The 23,502-nt window shown below is 43.3% G+C and overlaps 1 protein-coding gene across 1 annotated transcript in view; it reads right to left on the bottom strand.

Annotated features, from left to right (window-relative positions):
- The window catches only part of CUBN (cubilin), a 224,183-nt gene that overhangs the window by 62,004 nt on the left and 138,677 nt on the right, over window positions 1-23,502 (bottom strand). Inside the window, exons 36-49 of the mRNA XM_030550449.1 lie at window positions 19,611-19,816; window positions 18,944-19,125; window positions 16,884-17,076; window positions 15,910-16,110; window positions 15,443-15,589; window positions 14,183-14,373; window positions 13,702-13,885; window positions 9,913-10,087; window positions 7,706-7,884; window positions 5,003-5,212; window positions 4,560-4,700; window positions 3,535-3,716; window positions 2,064-2,235; window positions 807-1,013 (exon numbers count right to left, since the gene is read on the bottom strand). Coding sequence (XP_030406309.1) covers window positions 807-1,013; window positions 2,064-2,235; window positions 3,535-3,716; window positions 4,560-4,700; window positions 5,003-5,212; window positions 7,706-7,884; window positions 9,913-10,087; window positions 13,702-13,885; window positions 14,183-14,373; window positions 15,443-15,589; window positions 15,910-16,110; window positions 16,884-17,076; window positions 18,944-19,125; window positions 19,611-19,816 — 2,570 coding nt within the window. The remainder of the gene's footprint in view (window positions 1-806; window positions 1,014-2,063; window positions 2,236-3,534; window positions 3,717-4,559; window positions 4,701-5,002; window positions 5,213-7,705; window positions 7,885-9,912; window positions 10,088-13,701; window positions 13,886-14,182; window positions 14,374-15,442; window positions 15,590-15,909; window positions 16,111-16,883; window positions 17,077-18,943; window positions 19,126-19,610; window positions 19,817-23,502) is intronic.

The raw sequence follows: 23,502 nt of genomic DNA, 5'->3' as shown, positions 1-23,502 counted from the left end.
GAGCCCGAGGGCAGGGGGCGTGAGGAGAGGTGGGAGAATAGAGATTTACTTTAGTATTTCTCTTTCTTTACTTTCTGCTTTATAGTCTACATCTTGGACCAGAAATTTTTTTTTAGGATTAAGGAGAGAGAAGACAAGTTTACACCTACACATCCAAGTGCCATTATTTAAAACAAGATGTAACAGATATCTACCCTCAAAGATACCCCCCTCTCAAAAACAATTTTCTTGTAAATCAGAGTCCTTTTCTCTGAGGGTCACTGATATGACCTGTGAAGGCAGAAGACATTCTCTGGTGCTTGCATACTACAGTCAACATTAGTTGAGCTATTTTTAATATTAAAAGAAAGAGGTATGGTGCTTTCCCAGTACCTTACAATGCAAGATACCAGAGAATGCACAAAGAGAGGAACTTCCCAATACACAACGTGTTAATATATTAAAGAAATGCACATCAAGCTGTATTCCTCCAGTTTTACACCGGTTTAACTCCACTGATTTTGGTAGAGTTACAAGAGCATAGCTGAGGTAAGGCAGTGGTGCATCGGGTCCCCTGTTTCCAAAGGAAGAAATATGTTCTAGTTCTAAAATATGTTCAAATATACATAGATGTAGTGCATTAATCCAGTAAACACCTCTGCCTTTATGTTGTTCAGACTATATTTTATCATAGAGTGCCATATTAAACACCTTTTAAATTTTGGAGAATTGCCATACAGTGCACTTAACATGACACAATTGCCACTAAAGCAACTGATGTATTAATATACTTAATTCACTCTTCTGTTCCAGTTGACCTTACATACCTACTCGTAATTCTAGGTAGTCAAACTGACAGTCTTGGTGGTGTTCCAAGTGGAAATCCTCAAAGGAGATGTAAGTGGATGAATTGTAGTGGTATGGATTCTTGATGGTCCACTCACAGTTCAAGTTGTTTGTGTAATTTCTGATACTGTCATAACCCGGTGAAGTGAAACTCCCTCCTTCAGCTTCCATGCGGGTCCCACCACAAACTGCAGAACCAAGACACTGCTTATTTGAAAATAATTATAATTTTGGTGCACTAAGACAAATTTTGCTTTCATTTACTCCTGCACATTGATATCAACAGTGGTGTTACTGAGAACAGAATTAGGTCCAGATTCATTTCCTTCTTTATGTAGCTGCTACTACTCTGCAACAAGAGAGTGCCTGCCCAACCTCCTGGGTGCTCTTGACAAGCATTTAAAAACACACATGTAAAGAAACAGACCCAAAAGTTACCCCAAGAGCAAAACAAATATTCCAGCAACAAAATACATATAACAAGAATTAATTAACCTCCTGACAACATCCCTACTACAGCTCCACTCCACCGCTACCCAGCCTTACCTATTGCCCAACTCCTTATGGGCAAGGAGGAGAAGATGGGCCTCAGAGCATGCTCTGAAGATCAGCTCATTCATCCTGTTTTGGATGTAGGGGGGAAATTATGTTCCAAAAGCCTGAGCCCTAACAGGCAATGCTCTGCCAGCTGCCCCATCTCTCGTGTACAATAGTGGGTGGAACGTCAACTCCATCCTCACCTCCATACATTAGCCAATGAAACTGGCTTGCAAGAATTGCACTAAATTACAAGGCCTCATGAGCAACAGGGGAGCACAGAAGTCATTCTGACTCTGTGTCACAAAGCCTCCTGGGGAGGAGCGCTGCACTCCTCTTATCCCAGGCTAAGTGTAAAAATCACAATCTAGCCCATCCTCAGAAGTAAGAGATGTGTATGCAGTTCTCGTTGCAAAACACTGCGTGCTCTGGAGTGAATGCTGTCCTTTCCATTTTAGGCTTGATTTACATGTGTGAGCACATACCCGCAACCCTAAAAATCTAAATTTTCTACTTATGTAAAATGGGTGATTGCCAAATTTCACCAAATTTGAGGTTTTTCAGCCCAGCCATTTTCAAGATATGGGACACAGAAAAAGGACATGTATTTGTCACAGGTGTCATTTTTGCAATGCTTTGCAAAGCTACAAAATGGCTTCCAAAGATACTTCATATGAGGCTAATTTAAAAATCTGCATTACCTGCATCTTCACTAGAAGAATAGGAAACACTGAAGCCTATTGCTGAAACAGAGATATCAGTGACCAAAATGACTTTCATTGTGTTTCCTGAGGATTTCACTTGAGTGCCTGGATTTACATCACCACACAGTTTGGCTAGTCTGGGAGAATTCTGCCTGAGGCCATTGTAAACCTGTTGGTTAAAAATGCATTCTTAGAAGCTTAAACCAAACATTTTCTTCAGAGTTTAAATGTGCTTCACATGTTTTGCACAAGACTCACTGAAATCCCTCCATAAAGGGCTGTTCCAAAACCTAGTGAAGTCTATGAAACAAACTCACATTGACTCTAGTGGGTCAGGTCCTGAATTAAAATGTGAATATGAGGCAGATGGAATTTTTTATTTTCTACTAAAAATTTCTGTGAACATTTTTGATACTTTGTCAAACAAACAAACAAACAAACAAACAAAAAATAATTTTTTTAAAACAAAACTGGAAATTTTCAGTGAAAAGGGACTTTTTTGCAAAAAATATCAATTTTGCCAAAAAGCTACTTAAAGAAATTTTATGGAAAACTTTTGATCAGCTCTAACATTTAGTTTTTGATGGTACAGCTGTTTTTTTGGTATGGCTTCTTCCATGCAGAGTGCATCCCAAGACACTGGGAGTGAAATAATACAACTGCGGAGTTAATCTCTTTCTCCTGTAATTTCAGAGGTACAGGAGAGGAAGAAAATATGTTTTCAGATGAGATTTAAAATGAGGTGGAGAGTTATTGACACACAGGGTTGCAAGAAGGCTGTTCCTTTCAGAGTTCATTACTTCATTAGCTGATAAAGGGACAATGCGTGTGACTTGTCTAAAGCAGGGGAGTAAGGGCATGGAGGCCAAGCAATGGATGGAGGCCAGACGCAACTGGCCTCATCACACAGGTGGGCAGGGAGCAGGTGGACAGAGTCTTGGCTCTGTCCCTACTCAGCACACAGGACAGGAGATGCTTCACCGTCTGTAGGGAACTTTTCTGCAGGAATCATGGCTTTCTGTATTGTGAAGAACAAGTGTATTTGTGGGTGCTGTAAAAATAATAAATGATAATTGGATTCTATTTCAGTATTCAATACTTTAGTGTGCTTTCTGAATTTACTCAGAGTCTCATCACATTTTGTTTAATTTAGTATATATAAGGCTCAGATCCTGCAAACACTTAAGTACACAAGTAACTGCACACATGAGTAGTTCAATTGGCTTCTGTGGGACTAGTCACATGCTTAAAGTTACACATGACCTTAAGTACCTTCCTGAATCTGTACCTTAGAGAATTAATCTCTTTCTTCCTCTGTTGTCACTCCCATTCTTTCGGGGTGGGTTACAATTTGTCTTAGAAACAGATATACAAATATACACGCCATTTCAACAGTACCACTCTGCTAATACTGTATAAGTAAATTAAAGCACATGAATGTGCTTTCCTTGTATTCATTCACACTTACAGCCACATAATCTAAGCTGCACCTCTGATAGGCTTCGGTTTTCATATCATTAACAGTTAGTGTGATGCGTCGTCCTTCTGGGACTGTGATCCTCCATTCACACACTCGACCGTGTGGATACATGTTGGGATAGTTGGGGGAAGTAAATGTCCCAACAGGTGCATTAAGATCTCCACCACACTCTGGAACAGAACAAATGTTAGGAAAGCTCTCATAGAAAATCAATGGATACTAAATACTTTCTGGAGGTAAAAGATTAAAGCAAACCCATGGAACTGATATAAGAAAAAAAGCTCTTGACTGCTTGAAATTTTGATTTGTTGGTCACACTGGTTAGAGAAGTTTAATATTTCTGGTAGATCCACTCAAATGAGCCATTAAATATTTGTTAAAATAGGAATGATAATAGACCATAATAACTAATGTGAATCAAGAATTAACATTTGCTTTCCTTAAATGCTCATGCCAGATGACTGCCTTCCTGAACCACCATCAAGAGATCTGAGTAGCTCACTGTGACAGGCTAAAGCAGCAGCCTGGAAAGGAATCACATGGCCAGGCCGGGTGCGTGCAGAACAGGAAGCTGGGTCCAGGCAGGTCACACAAGGGAAGGGTGTATTCTCCTGTCCGCTGGCTGCTTTAGGCAGAGAAAAGCCTCTGGGGATTGTGAGCAGCAATTGAGTTATTTTATTTTGTGGTGTTTACATCCTTTTTTATAAAAAATAAATTGGGCCCTGAGGAAAGAGCCTTACAAAGGACTTGGGTGGGAAATTTGCTTTCCCTCCTGTGCTGGTGGAAGATAGCACAGGCCGTCCGTTGCTCTAATTTTCACCCGGGCAGGGTAGTCAAGAATCAGAGAGCTACAACCCATACATAAGTCAGATTTAAAAAGACAAATATACACTGCTGTAAGAACAAATGATTTGAAAACAAAACAAAACAATTGCACTCTAGTGAAGATGGAAAATGTGGCTAGCTGTGTATGCTGCCTTGCTTATGCTAAATTGCCACTTTAAAAATCTAACCTTCAATATTAGCATCAAAGCGCAGTCTAAATCCTGGGGCATTGATAGATCCATCAGTGAAGAACTTGACATAAGCAAAACTGTCAGAAGTATCCATTGCATCAGGGATAGTAGTACCACAGTATCGGCCCAATAAATTCCCTAGGCAAGCCAGAGACAAAGAGATGAGTTTTATTATTAGGATGAGTTTAATTCATATTTCTATTCAAGTAGCACCACTGAGTTTAAACCATTAGGTAGGTTTAAAGAAATCTTGGGAAACAATTGGAAGGGTTTTTGTTTCCTTTGCTTTTACTTCAATAACTAATGTAACTACACTGGCAATAAGGAAGGCACCTGTACTGCATGTAGTTCTTTCAGCAGCAAGTGTTTTTAGTAGTCTCCTTTGAGACTTGCTGCTGGGATGAGGGCAGGGAGGAGAATCACTGAAACAGTCTACTGACCTGAAGCATTGTACTCGCGGATCTCCACAAAGTCATTTGCACACTCAGGGGAGTCCTGAACATCTAGTCCTTCTAGGCTAATGGTGAGATAATGGCCAGTAGGTCCCCAGAGAAACCATTCGCACAACAAATTGTCTTGATAGTGCAGCTCCGGAAATCCTACGCTTTCGATAACACCATTTTGTCCTGTCACCGTTCCACCGCATATAGCTGCAAAGAGAACCACATTTCTAGTGATCCTCTCACCCCAGAACTGCACCCTATGGAATTGAGCCGCCTCTCCCACAAGACTTTAACAGCACATTGCCAAGTAGATCAGCACAACCATAGAGGGGACTGTCCTCCAGATTCCAAGTCTCTTAATCTCTCTTTTTAATTCCACCAGTCCTGGTTTGTTTTCCTTCCACAAATACTTACACCGACTGTGGATGTTTTTTGTTTTCTCTTTGTCTTACCTCTCACTGATCTAATCTCAGCCAGACAAACTCAAATTACAGACTTGGGGCTTGATTCTCATTTACATTGAAGTCTCTTTCCACTCTGGCAGTGTAAATGAGAATCAGGTCCTTTGGATCCAGATTTCAAACATCTCCAAGACTGGCAATGTTTTTATCATGGATTTGTGTTGGACCATTATAAAGCTAAATGGCATTTGCTAAATTTGGATCCAGATTTTTAAGGTTTGGGTGATGGTTTGGATTTGGAGCCATGGGTCAGATTCCTCTCTAGATTTAACTAGGTAGTAATATTCGTAGTCTATTTGTTGGTTTTGTCTTCTGCGTGGCAGTGTAAAAGCAGAATCACATGCTTGGTGTTTGGTTCCTACTGCTTTTGATTCTCATTTCCAGGCCTTTCCCTGTGCTGCTGCTATGCATGGCCTGGCTTCCCATGTCACAAAGCCACCACCCTCTTTTCGCTCGTGTCTCTTGAAATTTCATTTGTTCTGTGATAACCACAAAATGTGAGTTCATAATAATAATGTAAAGAACAAATAATAAAATTACTCCTAGTGGAATATATTGATTTTTCCAGTGCATCCTGTATGTCTGCCAATTAAACAAAAGACTTTTAGAGGCAGTTGCTATATTTCTCTTTGTGCAATTGTGATAATATTGATGGCTCTTAACAAATGACTTATTCCAACATGATTAATAATTACCTATTAATCATGTTGGAATAAGTCATTTGTTAAGAGCCATCAACAGAATCATGGAATCTCAGGGTTGGAAAGGACCCCAAGAGGTCATCTAATCCAACCCCCTGCTCAGAGCAAGACCAGTCCCCAAACAGATTTTTCCCCACATCCCTAAATGGCCCCCTTAAGAATTGAACTCATGACACTGGGTTTAGCAAATCAATGCTCAAACCACTGAGCTATCTCTCCCCCCCCATCACCATTATTACCTTTGCACAGGACATAAAGAGAAATACAGCAACTGCCTTAAAAAGTCTGTTATCTAATTGGCAGACATATGGGATGCACTGGAAAAACCAATATATTCCACTGGGATTCTTTTTGACCAGATAAAAATTCTCTCTTAATATGTGCTGTCAATATTTTCATACAGTGGGCCCAATCTCCACTCCCATAGATAGATAGATAGATGTATACAGATATATTTGTTTTTTATACTTGAGATCAAAACATAATCAATAAAATCTTGCCTAAAACAATAAATTCCAGTTCTTTGCTACCAAGAAATATGAAGAAGAAACAGCCCCCCCAGTCCTGGTTTTGAATGCTCCCAGATGAGACCGATATAATAAGCAAACACTTTTCTCTGAAGGTTAGTGGCTTCATTGAAAACTGACATCATTTTACATTGCCATTGAATCTGACCCAAGGGATTTATTTTACTGTTAACTCTTTGTTGCGTGTTACTAACCCTGCAGCTAGAAAATAAAAAATGGTTTCTAAATGAATTATTTCATTTTCTGGCTGGCAAATATTGACTCCCCATCCCATCCCATCCCATCCTCATTCCATTATTCAACCCCATGCTGAGATTATCAGTGCTCTGTTGCTTTTGCTACATCTTTGTTTGCCTCCCAGTAATGTTAATGTAATCAGTTATGACACTGGCATCAGGGCACCTCTCCTTTACCTCACAACTACTTGCTGTTAGGTGCTCTTCTTGCAATACGTACCTCTTCAACCCCCTTGTCATACAAATTACACTCTATTTGAACGCTGAATACCAAATCAGATTACCTGACTTTACACATCTAACCTCATTTGCAGCCATTTTCTGACCAAGGTGCACCTGGTATGTAATTTGTCATACATCACTGTTTATATCACGGGCCTCCAGGCCACGGGTACTACAGCCACTTACTCCTTCTGGCCCATTTGGTGTTGTCCCTTAGATTGCTGCAGTTTGACTATTAGGCTTATCAAACCGCCCAGTCTCTGTTTCCACTGCAGCAATTCTACAAGGACTTTCATATTTTGCTATGATTCCTACCTATCATTAGGGAAATAATATATTAGCATTAATTGATGTGATGATTCTGATTACATGAATCTATGGTATAGAATGATGGAAAGAGACAAAAGCGTCTGTCAATCAATCTATTTTGAATAATTTAGGGCCCAATCCTTATTGAATTAAAACTACAGGACTTGGGTCCTAAATCTTTTCTGTTCCTTTTATAGCCACGGCTCAGTGAAAATGCAATAAATGGAATAACTGCTAGTATTACCTCTTGAGTACTTGGCATTGAATCCAATATGTGTGGCACTGTTGTCAGACCTAAATCTCATATACATGACAACTCCTGAAGACCTTTGAATGCCTGGCAGAGAACTTCCACACAGCTTGGCAAGCACTGGTGCACTGGAGTCAGCTCCGTCACGTAATTCAAGGTAACTGAAGGCACAACTAAAATAGGAGGAACTTTTCTATTTAATTTGCAGCAACAATCCATTTACAACATTTCAGCAAGCACCTGAAACCTTCGAGCAATGAAATTTTAGATGTGGTGTGACTAGGAAAAAGGCACAGTGATAGAGCCAGACAAATTCACAGACAATAATTGATTCAAGCCCCATCATAGTGCCAGAAATACAAAATAGGTCACAATACCTCACCAAGCTCTGATAGTTGCTGATGTGAATCCTGTGACATGGCTATTAACAGTTATAAAAAGGCTTTAAATAACGTCACTTTTTAATGTGCAGCATTTTTTGAAATATTTAACCTTTAAATTATTATTTAAAAACAGATTCCCTATTCAACATCTTCAGTGACTACTAAAATAAATAACAGCAGTGGGACTGATCAAAGCTATCTGTAGGGGTTCATCAAACTAAATAAGTGTGCACCCCATTATGTGGGCATGTAAGAGCCAACTACTTCTTCAAAATACAAGACAGCTTCACTTATGGGGTTCTGTATAATCACCTACCAGCCTCACACAGCTATCCTGGGGCATAGGCAGGTGGAGGCATTTGTGGAGTCCACATACCTGCACCAGCTTTTCTGAACCTGGCACTATTGTGGGGTGGATTCTTTGCTGGTGTATGTGACAGATAGAGCAGATTCCTGCAATATCCTGGACAAACCCACCTGAATTAAGTTAAACCTGACTGAATTCAGTTTAAGTATTTTAGGAGTTCATTGTACTAAAATGCATTTTTTGTGGGATTGTATGTCACATCTCTAGGGAGGAGACCCAACTGATCGAAACCCTGTCTGGGAAGTGCAATGAGCTTCAAAGTACTATTTGAAACGAGATGAACTTTTAAAGTTAAGTGGGTTTCCTAGGAAATAGCTAGGGGAAGAGAATGTAAATTCCTTATCTCTGGACCCAAACTTTTGAAGCTATTCCTTGAGGAGAAATCCACTGTCTCAGTGCCTATTCACAGTCTCTAAGGATCAAAACCCAAACTGTATAAAGGAGATGATCACATATTCATGGTGTGCTGGTTCTGAGCCTAAGTGGCTCTGAACCTGTAACCACAGGAAAACCCCTTGGTGGGGTTTGAAGGACTGTTCGCCTACCAGAGCCCTTGTTGGAGTCAGGGTTGATCTCTGATGAGCTAATTAGCATCAGCGTAAGTTCTTTTATTGTTTTTCTCTGTGATGCTTTTACCTTAAGAATAAATTTGCTTGCTTAGAAAGAACTGTATGACAACTGTGGGACAATTATGCTGTTTATAGCCTCTGAGGAAGGAAAACAAAGCAAGCCTGCTAAGGCAGTCTGTCTTGCTAGGGAATTCATGGTGTAGACAGAGAATTTTGGAGCCTGGAAATACCCCACTGAGGAGGGAGGGAGACACGTGTCTCCGCCGAAGAGAGGTGATGGCTGGGGAGTCGGAAGTCTGAGAATGAACCTTGCTGGAGGGAAAATACAGGTTAAGTTGCCTGGAACTGTTATGGTGTCAACTGGTGTAACTCCACTGAAGTCAGTGGACTTCAACTGATTAGCAAATGAGGATCTGCCCCTATATGTCTTCTGCCTGCATGGCATGCAGAGAGCACAGCATGCAGAGAGCACAGATCAAATGAGTGGATATAGTGGTGCAACCCCCCCAAGTGTGCTGTGTGCACTTTATGGCCATGGCCAATCAGTCTGTGCCCACTGGCCACCAATCTGAGTAGGAAGGGAGCACAGGGCACAGAATTTACAGAAGAGATCCTCCTGCCATTTGAGCTTCCTCTATCCCTGTTATTGTTTTGTGTGTATATCTTATTTTCAATTTCTGTCAATTTTAAAAAGGTCAGAGATATGCACTGGCAATGTCAAGGTGCAGGCACCTCTCTCAAAAGTCTCCAAAACATCCTAATTGTAAATTTTGGAGTAAATTCTATTGGGGAATTAGGGAACATACTGATATAGTAATAGGGAAAGAAAAATGAAAATGGAGTGCCTCAGAAAACATATGCAAAATAAATGTAGCTATATACTTGGGTGAAGGTTCAATGTAAAACTGGTCTTCAAACTGCAGCTCCACTGCCCCTCCATTCGGAGCTGTTATGATCCAGACACAGTCAGCATGCTGTGGATAGTTGTTAGGATAGTTGGGGGAAGATGCATATCCACTGGGACTGGAATCACTGATATAGATAGTCCCTCCACAGGCTAGGAAAGAGAAGTTTAAGAACAACAGGTTAAAGAAAACGTGTGAGATGTTCAAAACGAACAAAGACCAACTTCTGCTGGTGAGAGAGACAAGCTTTCGAGCTGCACAGAGCTCTTCTTCAGGTCTGCGCTGAAGAAGAAGAGCTCTGGCTAGCTCAAAAATGTGTGTCTTCTCACCAACAGAAGTTGGTTCGATAAAAGGTGTCACTTCACCCACCTTGTCTCGCTAATATCCTGAGACCAACATGGCTACAACAACACTGTATACAAAATAAGTAAGTCATCCATATACTTAGTCACAGGTTCTTTTCAATGGATTATATTAATCACAAACAAATATACTCTCATTTTTGCTGTTGAATGATACTATAGCACAGTTAAACCTAGATTTTCTGGCCTGCTTGCCAACCAACAGCCCATTTATTCCATGAAAATTAATATAACGGTCCCCTGACGACTGCACTGACTGACACTCTACTCCCACAGTGATCCTAGACTCAGATAAGCATGAAGAGGAAAACCTTATATGCTTTATTTCTGAAGAATTCCTAACATCTGGAAAACTGAAGTTAAGGATTGGATCATTCGATGCTTTTTGTGAGGCACCCTCACTTTCACTTTCCAAAACAATTGAAATGTAAAACTCAAGGCAATATGAAATCCAGTGAGAAAAGACACTCAAAGCAAACTCAAGAATTTGTTCAGTTTCTTTGCCCTACTAAGATACTTTTATTTAGCAGTGTAGTGGGGCGGATGCCCTAGTCCTGGAGAACAGCCAAGCTAGGCTGGTTGGAGTAGCAGCCACAGCTGTGGCCAGCTCAATTAGGGCCCAGCTGGCCATGATAAGAGGGCTGTGGGCCAGAAGCTGGAGCAGTTTCTTTCTAGTAGTAGAGAGGGAAGGACCTGGCTGCCTGAGAGCTCAGGGTACAGAGAACAGAACAGAGCAGGGCTGGGGAAGGGCCAGAGGAGCTGGGGAGCTCCAGGCTGGCAAATCCCTAGGCTGTGGGCCTTTATAAAAGGCCAAAAGAGGCACTGGGGTTGCAGAAGCTGCAGCCCAGGGTTAGGCAGGGGCAGCTGGTCCAATCCCCTGGCCAGTGATGAATGGCCATTACAGAATGCAGTTTGCCCCAGTGAGAGGGGCCTAAATGACGATTGGCAGTAGCCACTGAGGCAAGGTGTGTGTAGAGGGTGGGGGTTCCCCTGGGAGGGAAGACTCAGGGAGTGGGGGTACTGCTGGGACAGAACCCTGAGGTAAAGGGCAGTGGGGTCTGGGAGGGACACAGGACTGGTGGCAGGTAAGACACCAGCCTGCAGAGGGCACGTCATATGCTGGAAAAGAGCTAATTCCCAGATGACCAGTAGGAGGCACCGTGCCAGTGAGTAATTGCCTTGCTACAAGCAGCTAACAACTTTATGATTAAAATACAGTTTAGTAGTGCTAATGAATACAGTCATTCAATCCAGGTCTCTAAAGTGAAGTGCTAGAAATATATATGTACATGCTTAGCTCCTACTGTGCGTAGAATTTCCAATGGAAGGAGTAGAAAGAAAAAGAGGAGTTACAAACTTGAGAGTGAGTGAGCACGTTAGTAGGTTACCTTAGTTCTGTTTAATCAACATCATTTAAATGAGAGCTCCAAATGTCCTAAGACATGTGTTTGCCTGAAATACTTTGGGAACAGCTGAAGATGCCAGGCCTCTGATTTATACCAGCTGAGGATGTGGCCTGCCACCTCTTCATTCTCTCAAAAATGCCAGTTCCTGCAGGGGATGTTATTTTCTCAGCTGAGGAGGAAACTTTTGTGGAATGTTATCATTTCTGCCAATGCACTGGGTCACACTCATTTCTGCTGTAACTCACTGTTTGCAGTATGTAGCAGGAAGAGGCAAGATTCTAACTTGCCTTCCTTCCCCGTGTTAACTGTTGAAGTCTCTTGCTAACCTGTGTCCAATTTCCCCTGTTTCCCAGATGCAGGCGAGAGATAGCTTCAACCCAACCACCAGGGAAACTAGAGATACTACTAATGAAAAGTGTTTTATTAACATAATGTCAGGATTAGAACCCAGGTCTGCTGAGCCTGGGACAGCTGATGTTCCCACAGTGCAGCAAGCCAAGGAGCACTGTGGAGAATAGGCACCACAGGCAGTACTACCCAAAGAAGCCAGAGTGACAGTACCCTGCAGCTGGGGTTACCATCTCTGAAATGCAAAAAAAAAACCCAGCACCCAGCGTCCCACAAGGCAAGCCTGCTGCAAACTCAACCCCCAGCCACAAGGCAACTCTGCAACTCTCCCTCCACCCCCTACTTCAACAGCCACTTATCTAGACAGATAACACATATGGATAAAATTGATAACATCATTTTTCTTACTTAAACTGCATAAGTGGTAACACTGCAGCATCTTTAACTGGACACAGAAACTTTTAACATTAGATATCCCAGTGCATTGCGATAACAATGCAAATCTTTAGACCCATGTAAAAAAACTGACAGATTAAATTATTTTTCTGGCAACTGGCAAATATATAAAAAAACTGGCCAGGTCGATCAAATACTGGCTAGGTGATAACCCTAACTGTGGCCCTCTGATTGGCCATCACTCTTTTTAACCCTGGAAGGTACCCCAGGAGGTTGTCTGGGCAACAACAAAGACTTTGGGCCTGTTGTGACTCCAGACCTCACCTTGTCTCTTGATCTCAGGACTCTGACCCTGACTCTTGCCTCCTGATTCTAGCCTGATGCTACCTCCGATCTTCAGTCTCCAACCTCAGCCTAACTTTGACCCTGACTCTTGCTTATTGAACCCGGTTCTAGTGATTCCTCCAACCCCTGCTCACTGACTACCATCCTTGACATGTAGACAACCTACATCCTGGTCCCTTACAAATATGTGGAACACTTATGTAGTGAGCATTTCAAATAATTTACACAGAAGACATTTTTGCCAATATTCGTTTTTTAATCAGATTACAGTCTCTCCATGCTAAGTACAGTTGTAGCTGTTTTGGTCCCAGGGTATTAGAGAGACGAGGTGGGTGAGGTAATATATTTTATTGAACCAACTTCTGTTAGTGAGAGAAACAAGCTTTCAAGCCATACAGAGCTCTTTTTCAGGTCTGGGAAAGGTGCTCCCAGTGTCACAGCAAAATGCAATGTGGAACAGATTGTTTAACATAAGGAGCTTAAATTCATTACTCGGCTAGATCCTAAAAATCATGGACTGAACAGACACACTGGATTTATGGCTTATTACTGGAATTGGAATCCACTAACCCCCTCCTCTTGTCCTATCACTGCAGAAGTGTTAGCGGGCCACTCTGCCCTAAATGCTCACTTACACTATGTGCTAACTACTCATGCTAAACAATCTGTTTCACTTGCATTTTGCTGTGACACTGGAGCACCTTCCTCAGATCTGAAGAAGAGCTCTGTAGGGCTTGAAAGCTTGTCTCTTTCTAAGGACTGACGTGGGTCCAATAAAAGATATTACCTCACCCACCTTGTCTCTTCAGGTTAAGTCACTTATTATAAGAACTGTGCTTCTGAAAGAACAAATTTTATGGGTTTTTTTTCTACTAATTTTCAGAATTTGTGTTAGATTTTGACACTCACCCAGACTCTTAGCCTCATACTTCAGTTTGAACCCTTGGCCCGCATGACTGCTGTCAGAAATGAAGTGGACAAACAGCTGATTGTCTGTAGTGTACAAGGTAGAAAAAGAGCTGCTACCACAAAACCGCCCGTTTCTTCCAATGGTCCCCAAAGGCGGGGCAGAGTCATCCAGTCCATTTTTAAGCTAGAAGGAAATCGTTAAGGTTGTTCAAGCATACACTGTAAACCTTAAGGAATGCTCTAGCAGTTATAAGAACAAACCCAAACAACAATCTTGAAAAAAGCATTTCTCCCTTTAATTCACTGTACCAGTAAATCGGCATCTCTAAATAAAGCTTTGAAAGATAGCAAGACCATTCTAAATGATATTTTGTCACTTTCCTGTTGTTAATAATACCACAACATATCGGAGCCCTAATCATGGGCCAGTATATCCTGTTTCTGGAACCCAAGTGACAACACCCACAGCTGATCAGCTCACCTCCACGTAGTCCCCATGGCTGCAAGAAGCATCCTCGCTCTGAACTTCGAAGGGTTGCTCAAAATGGACAACGATAACAAACCCACTGGTAACCAATACATGCCAGGAACAATTGAGATTGGGAGCATAGGCCTGAGGATAGTTGGGGGATGTGATCACTCCCCTGTCGGCATGCAAATAGCCACCACAACCTGAATGAAGGGAAATGAGATAAGGAAGAAAAAATAATCTTAAATTATTACAAAAATGTCTTCAAAATCACTGTGATAAGCCAAACGCTGAACAGTTGTGTGGGATGTGCATTAGTGGACATCCTGAATAATCTGCCCACTTCCAGGCCACATGCAAGTCCAGGCTGCATGCTGACACTCAACAAACAGACCTGGCTTATTAGTATGGCAGACAAATGAGTAATGCATTGTGCTTGATGCATGTGGGGAGGGGAGGCATAGGTGTCTTTATGCCATCTTTCCTCATGCGTTCCTCTCAGTACCAATCCAGCGGGCTGCTGTACCCTGGCCCCCAGTACAGTTTGTAAGTTGGAGCAACCTCAAGGCTGTCCACTCAAGACACTGACATGCCCCTCCCTGCTCCTGCCACCCTTGGAATGCACTCTACAGCAATCTATGTGTTTGGGGAGTGGGGCGGTCAGAACTGCTCACAAGCATCTGGCTGCAGCAGAGGATTTCCATATGAAAGAAGAATCTTCAACTGTTGCCATGAGGCATCTTTGTCCTTGTGGGGCCTTAAAAGGGTTTAAGGATCTGGCCCTATATCTATTTTGTGTGTGTGCTTGGCTTCATTTATTTGCATCTCCAAGTCGTAGGTTCCCCTCCCTTTCATTCTCCGCTTCCCCATCTCTCAACAATTGCAGCTTGTTTTTTAGCTAGCACCAGCTTTCATATTTTCTGAGTATATTTTGCAATTCTTAACCACAATTCTTAATTGTTGTAATATTTCTTCATGCGCTTGTACATTTTCCAGGCTACAATATTTGTTTTTCAGGACAAAGGTGATTTTCAGATCTGAGGAGAGTTTCATAACAGTAGAACTCTGGACAAGAGATAAAGTTTACCTTAAGAACATGTGTTCTTGGAATATATGAACAGATGCTTCATGCAATTACTTGGATAGATTGCTGACAGTTGTGGCAGGTAGCTATGCTAAAAATGTAGGCTATAACTACTTCCTTCCTCATTCAGCTTTCAGCGGCAAGACAGATTAAAGATACATTCGGAGAAAAAAAAACCCACAACTTACTTTTGTGATAAGAAGCATTAAACCCAGCACCAGTGACACTTGCATCTGTGGTGAACTGAATGAACAAGGCCTCTCCAGTAGATCTTACTGGCCCAGGTGGGTCTCGACCACATATGGTGGCCAGCAGTGGGGCAACGCTATTGTCTCCTAAGGTTAAAAGAGGAAATATCAGTATTAAAAATACCAGAAGTCTTAATTTTTTAACAGTATTTCAGTCAAAGCTGTTCACACATTTTTCTGGACTATCACCAGCTTGTGCTGCTTGTTGCTTGATATTCACCTGCACATAGCTTCAGCACAGAAAAATATTCATTTTGGAACAGGTTCCTGTGACTGATAAACTGAAGCAAAATTTGATTTTTCGGATGTATTTATTTATTTTAACTACACACACACTAGACAAGGATTTTTATAAACTGGGGCTCTCTGTGTATTTCACACTGTCAGACAGTACCAAGATTTCTCACCATCTCTGATGACAAGTTTGTCGTAGTTGCATGAACTATGAGATTCTATATCTAGGGCCAGGATGTTGAACTCTACAGTGGATTCTGGAGCTCTGATAAGCCAGGTACAGACAGCAAAATTTCTGTAGTTGCTGGGCCAGCCTGGTGAGAAGAGGAATGAAGGGGTTTCTCCAGTCACAGCAACACCACCACATCCACCTGCTGTGCAAAAAGAAATAAACATTAAAAATCTTATTTTATAAAATTATAAGTGTTTCTTCTTTATCATCTAATTTGACAGTCCCTCACTGAACACAGTATGAAAACAACAATGGTGTTATATGTCAATACAATGTTAAAGTACTTCTGCAAGCACACTCAGGTGTTGGTTTGAAAATAGGAACCGTAGCTGGCACACAAGTCAATCTTAACTTTGTCCAGTTTAACTTGCTCAGATACAGTAGATTCATGTTCTCATTTCTTACAATAGGTAGATATCTCACACAAGAGATATATATTCATACTGAACTTCTTTTCCTTTGCTTATAGGATATTTTGGATCAAGCATGTCCTATATGTCCCTGAAGGTCTGTGCAGAGTTGAATCTCAGGGTTTCTAAATGGCATCACATGAGCTTGTTAATCATCTTCCTTATGCAAGTGACAAACCCTCCAAGAATATTATTTCAAGGAGGAAACTTTTGCATGTAAGCATGCAAAATATTTGTCCCTCCTAAAATGCCAGAAAGGGCTTGAGAATCCTTAACCCCTCCAATGAAGCTTGAGCTTCACTTTTAAAACAACGTAACAAAACTGCATTTGGAGGGAGGTACAACAATACAAATCAACAAAAATAATAATGATGATCAGTAACAATGGTAACACAGGTCTCCCCTGCATTACACCAGGCACCCTTTAATGGGAACAGGATTTAGTGCCTCACCAATGTTATCACTCTTAACAAACTAACCAATAGTGCCATTTTCAGAGACAAACCTCTAGCAATGGTGTACGTAGTGGCTGGAGAAGCTTCCATTGCATACCAGTCCAAAAGGAAACCCTTTCCATTCACAGAAGAATCAGACTGGAACTGGACTGTGATAGAACTGCCAGAGGAGATGAATGATGAAGGGACAATACCACAGTATGTGGCGATAAGACGGAAATGGGTGCTGGGCCCATCGTAGATCTATAAGGAGAAAGAGAGAGCAGAGCAGAAATGGTATTTTTCTGTCCCTACCATATCCAGCAAAGTAATGGAAAAATCACTGTTACTATGGTTTTAATTTTGAGTGTTTGGGGCCGGTTAAGCTTGACAGTAGTGAAAATGAAACCAGTGAAGTGTAGCCAACGTCACTGTAAAGTTCCTGGTGCTGGCACCACTGTAAACTGGACTCCTGAGGAGGATATTCCCATCTTCAAATAAATGAGATAGAACTGAAGCTTCAGCCCCCTAATTCCATTGTAGATAATAAAAGATATTGGTAACAGCCCTTTTGTTTCACCCGCTACATATGGTGCTTCGCCACCAGAAGGATCAGTACTGAAGCCATCAAACTCAACTCGTTGCCCATTACAGACTGTTCTTCCAACACATTAACTGGCTTTTCTCTGTAAAACACCACTGGTGTACTGTTCTTTGCTGAGGAAGAAATAATAAAATGCATTCTTCAGGAAATTTCTTTTGATCCCCATAAATATTTTAAGTAGCACTTTGCAAGCCAAAAATTTCAATGTGTTCAAGATGCTTTTGTGTTACTAGCAGTCAGAACCAACTACGTAGCCCCAAAGTGAACGCAAGACAGAGAAGACTGGAAAGAAGATTCAAAATATTAGCGTATGGATCAGCTCCTCAGCTGGTGTAAATCATCTTAGCTTGAAGCTAATGGAGTTACGCTGATTTATACCTGCTGAATATCTAGCTCAGTGATTTGAGCATCAGGAACTTGTTAGGCTCAATGGAAAGAAAGAAAAAATAATCCAGGTTGTTAAAATATGAGACAAGATGGAAGGAAGAGAAGTAACATGTGTGTGTTAGTGAACTACTTGTAAATGTTTGGTTATAAAAGGGGATTAAATCAAAGGCCAATCGTAGGATCAACAATCATAGAGAGGAAAACAAATTCTGAAAAAGAGTCATGCTAATGTAAGTTAGAGAGAGAATCAAAGCAGAGAAATGATAAACGGGATGCATGCAGTATGTTACTGTTGTTACTAGGCTTTAGTTTGCACTGTGTTTCATAATGTTTTTAAATATGAAAGCTAAATTCAGACCTTATTGGAATCACACCATGGCCGCATTTGGCCCTGATAGCCTGAAAAAAGGCTAAAGTCCAGATTATGACTTGGACCACAAAACCATGCAGAGGAGAAAGGGGGAGTACCAACTGGTCAGTTCAGCTGAGTAGATAGCAGGTGATGTAACTTGCTACTGGTATAGGCCAGTAACAAATTATTAATCCTCCAGAGCAAAGAAGAATCAAGAGCTTGTTCAAGGCTGTGCCTAAAGGCACAATCTAGCCCTATCATATGATCCTTCCCATTGACTGTGGCCAAAAAAATGTTCAAACTGAGGCGAGGCTTCTATAAACACTTACACAAGTGTAAAAATAAATACGTGTCCATGTTTCCAGGATCAAGGCCTTAAATTCCTAAAGTTAATATTTAAATCCACATTTAGGCATTTACATAAAGGTGGCTAGATTTTTGGAAGTGTCAAGTAGATAAATACAACTCCTACTCTTTTCAGTTGGAACTGTAATGACACAGCATTTCTGAAGCTCCTGAATTTGAAAATGTTAGGTTGTGCCTTTAGTAACTTTTTTTTGTCAGCCTATAAAATGTTTTAAATGCCCAGCTGGGCAATATCTGATGTTGCCTACTAGTGAGGAAACGTGCATGTAACACTATCTAGAGCCAGTAATTATTAAAAAGGAATGAAGGAAAACAAATGGCCTAAACTGGACCTTTGAAAACACTTCCCAAGCCTCATTTCACCTGCTTTATTCATTATTTCTAAGACAATTTATAAAAAGAATCTACCAAAGTGACCTCACCTTTAACTTGTCATGAGAGCAACTGTTATGATCTTCAATGTCCATCTGCAGGATCTGACCATGGATAACATGAGAAGCATTGACACTTATCGTCCACAGGTAATTGGAGTTGTGAGGGTAGTTTCTGGGCCACAATGGAGAAGCAATTTGCCCACTATTTCCCACGATATCATTCCCAAATACTGAAAAACAAGAGGGAGCCTACTAATGATAATGTTTCTCACAACAACTTAATTTTAAAGAGTAAACTTAGCAATTGGGTCAACGAAGGCCCATGGAAGGAAAATGACTTGTCCAGGGTCAGCCAGCAGGCCAGTGGCAGAGCCAGAAAGAGAGCCCAGGTATCCTGAGTCCCAGTCTTGTGCTCTGTTAGGCAACACTGCCTCTCTATAATTTTATTTCTAATTCTGACATCCAAAATATACTTATATAAAATGTAGTCAGGCACACAAGAGCCTTGTGCAGTCATGTTACAGATAGGGCAGGTATTCAATAACATTTTGTGTACATATTAAAAATATTTTGGGTGAAATCCTGGTTCCATTAAAGTCAGTCAGAATTTTGCCAGGATATCATCCTTTATTTTTAAATATACCATTTCCCCCTTATTCTTGAAAGTGCTCTGAAAAATGATAATTTATTTTTCAGTGAAATAATATTTACTTACAGTGAGCAAAATTGGCCCTAAAGCCAACATCACTTCCTGAGCCATCAGAGACAAATTTGACCCACAAGATGTGCCCAATGATGGACGTATAATTCAAATGTAAGGAGTCCCCACAGTATCGTCCCACCATCTCGCCCGTGTCATTCCCTTCGCGAATCTCCAGATAATCCTTGGTGCAGCCTTCACTATTTCCCAGCTGGAATGTTCTGTTTGAGTTGCAGAAAGCAGAACCATTAAGATTATTGTACATGTATAATAGAAACACACTGCAGAATCTGCCATACTAGATCAGACCATTCATCCAACTACAATCTGATGTCCTTCCCTTCAGCAATGGACAATACAAACACTAAAAAAGAAGCAACCCTCCACCCCAGCCAGCCAAACAACAAAACCCTTCCATAAACCATAATACATGTAGTCAATTTTGCAATGCTGTATACAGTGGAAAAATTTCTTCCTCACCCCATATATCTTCAATTTGCATAGCTAAGGTTTCATCTCTTAAAGAGTTTTTTGGTTCTCAAAAGTAGTACAAGGTATTTGACATGCCCATGCTACATATAGTAGATTTTTTGTATAGTGTTGAGGTTACATTTAAAGTCATATTGGATGTATAGAATAGTGAAACATATGAGACTCAAAACTATACTTATATCACTGTGCATCAATGTGTGCCCACCTTCATTTACCTGAAGATTTCCAGTGCACTCTCTGAGGATGAAGCAATTTCAAAAGGCCAAATACTTACTTGAAGTTTATCTAACATTATGAAATCTTATCTCCTCTTCTCTGTACCTTCTCCACCTTTTTTACTTTTAGGGCTTCAGATATGCCAAAGCCCCTTCCTACTCGCTCCATTTTCTGCAATCCACTTCACTTTGAATACTTTTATCTCTTTCTTTCTTTTGTTTGCTGAGCATGAGGTCAGTTGAACTCCGAGGCTTTCCCATCATCAGTGTGCAGTCTAAGTCCACAATAGGGATTATCAGGTGCAGTGGTTTGCAACCTGGGTTCCACAGACCACATCTAAGATTTCCAAAGGGGTCTGCACCTCCATTTGAAATTGTTGAGGGGTCCTCAACTGAAAAAAGGTTGAAACCTACTGGTCTGGAGGGCGTAAGATTGAGAATCGAGGGACCAAGTATTTGCTGAGCTCTATATGTAGAGGAGGATCCATTGCAGACTACAAAGGCGTGAGAGGCTGTGAACAAAAGCACTGCTGAATTCCCACCCTACCACCTATGACGAACTGGGAAAGTTCTTAATGTTTTCTCTGAATACTGTATTGGTGCCTCAGTGTCCCCATGGCAGTTCTTAAGTATCTGGCAGAGCCAAGGGCCAGTGCACCTAAATGCCTGACACTCTATCTCCTAGCAACTGATGGCCTGGGCCCCTCCTCTGCAAAGGTGCCAGCTGAAGGTGTTGGAGACAAAGGGATCAGGTGACCTCCTGGCCCGGGAAAGGAGCTGAGCAGAGAGGAGGGGCTGGGAGGGGTTGTGAGTCTGGAGCTGGCTGGGGTCGAGGGTGGAGGGCAGACCTGGGGGTCTGGCTCACTGCCCCCCAGAATGGACCCAGCCGAGGGGTCCGGTTCGCTGTATCTACAAGCTCTGTTTTAGACCCTGTTCCTGTCATCGAATAAACCTCTGTTTTACTGGCTGGCTGAGAGTCACGTCTGACTGCAAAGTGGGGGTGCAGAACCCGGTGGCTTCCCCAGGACCCCGCTGGGGTGGACTCGCTGTGGGAAGCGCACGGAGGGGCAGAGGATGCTGAATGCTCCAAGGAGAGACCCAGGAGGTGAAGCTGTGTGAGCTTCTTGCCCTGAACAAGTCTGCTCCAAGGGAGAGGAGGTTCCCCAAAGTCCTGACTGGCTTGGTGGGGAGCAGTTCCAGAGCATCGCCCGGTGACTCCGTGACAACTGGTGGCAGCGGTGGGATGTACTGCACCCCGTGAATAGCGCTGCTTGCAGTAAGTGATTGGGGAGCAGTAAAACAAAGGAGGGATAATGAGGACTAGGCGTGCTGAAGGCTCAGAGAGGGACGGTTTCAGGGGGCGGTTAACCTCTGGGAGCGTGTGACCAGCGAGAAGGACTGTTGGAGTAACGGGGTCCCCCTGAGGACTGCAGCGAGCAGTCTCAGGGGCGGAGGAGCTTGCCGCTCGACCCCGGGAGAGAGAAGGATTTTTGCAGTAGCAGGGTCCCCCTGGGGATTGCAGCGAGCTGTCCCAGGGGCGGAGGAGTCTGCAGCTCGACCCTGGCAAAGAGGTGGTGATCACGAGAAGGGCTGGCACACCAGGGGTTCTTCCTGGAAACCATGGGGGAGCCAAGAGCACACAGGCCTGTGAGTCCAGAGCCACTTGGGAACGGTGAACTGATGGCCTATCACCATCTCCTTGAGAAGGACATTGTGATCCTGTGCACAAAGAGAGGGTTACGCATGGGGAAATTCACCAAGGCACAGTTAATCGTGCAGTTGGAGGAGAAGTACCGCTCTGAGGAGCAGATTCCTGGCCCAGATGGGGCTACAAGAGGATCTGAGAGCAGCTGGAGCATCAGCCAGGCATCCCCGGGAGTCTGGTCCCCAATCAGACGAGGGTCTTCACGATTGGGTTCCCCATCAGGAGATTGGAGACAGATGGGATGGGAGCAGAGCCCGAGAGAGCGAGAGGACCGTGAGAGAAAGCAAGAGCCTGAGGAAAAGCTGCAGGAGAAGCAGCAGCAGCGTGGACTGGTGATGGTGGAGCAGAGAGACATAGGGGGCTGCCCAGGGGTCAGTGGGGAAACACGCCTGCAGGGGCAAGACCCTGGGACAGAGAGAACTGTGGTGGTGCAGCCCCAGATGCTGAGGGACTGTGGAACCTGGGTGAAGTTCCCTGGGGTGAAGCCCCTCGCCCTGCCTATGGCCCAGATCCCTGTGCAGACCCAGGAGGGGTCAGGCTGGCTGGTAGTTGGGGTTCTCCAGGATATCGGCTGGGAGGCCCTGTTGGGGGGTGACTGTCTCCCCATGGAACAGGATCCAGGCCCCGCTCCTGTAACGGCCGAGGGTTTGAATTCAAATCCAGGGAACCAATTGGCTAGGATGGAAATGGTCAGTGAAAATGCAAATGACCTGGCTGGCAGGGGGGAGGGGCTGCTGGGCTCAGGATACCTGCCTACCTGTAACCAGCCCCCTGGGGCTGAGTGGGAGGGAGAGATGCTCCCCGCCCCCCTGCACACCGGAGAGGGGGCTCACACTGGCTCTGATGCTGGGACCAGAGCAGAGAGCTCGCTGCCTGCCCCCACTGGGACAGCAAGGGCAGCGCTGAGCACGGGGGGAGCTGAGACCCCAGCTGAGTGGGGGGACACCCAGGCAGGGCAGGTCAGCTGCCAAACAGGTTTGCCTGGTCCAGACGTGCTGCTGGGAAGTGATTACACAGCAGGAAGGGAGCTACCAGGGACAGGGCTCAGGGGGGCTGTGACCCCAGGTCCAGCCAGCGAGAGGGAGCAGGTCCCACTCCCTGCCCAGCCGCTGAATCCCAGACTGAGCTGCAGAGGGATCCCTCCTTGGAGAAGCTGAGGGAACTTGCTGGCCACAGCGCTGCAACCCCCCTTGGGGAAGGCTGCAGGGACAGAGTCCTGCAGGAGGAGGGATTCCTGTACCGGGAATGGGCTCCCCAAGGGGAAGTAGAACAGGGGGGAATCGGGAGACAGCTGGTGGTGCCCCAGGAATCCACAGGGTTCTTCCCTTTCGAGCTGCTGGATGGGAGGAGAGTGAGGGGACCCCTGAACCTGAAGAGGGAGGATTGGATGAAGAAGGGGGAAGACCCCCTGGGGGATCTCTTCCCTGAGGTGGGAGACAATCTCCCCATCAGGTGTTCCCCATTCAGAGTCACTGGGAAAGCAAGCCAGATCCTG

Source organism: Gopherus evgoodei, chromosome 2 (assembly GCF_007399415.2).
Source record: "Gopherus evgoodei ecotype Sinaloan lineage chromosome 2, rGopEvg1_v1.p, whole genome shotgun sequence".
Classification (NCBI taxonomy): Eukaryota; Metazoa; Chordata; order Testudines; family Testudinidae; genus Gopherus; species Gopherus evgoodei.
The sequence above is the reverse complement of the archived record's forward strand: the minus strand, read 5'-3'. Positions and strand labels throughout refer to the sequence as shown.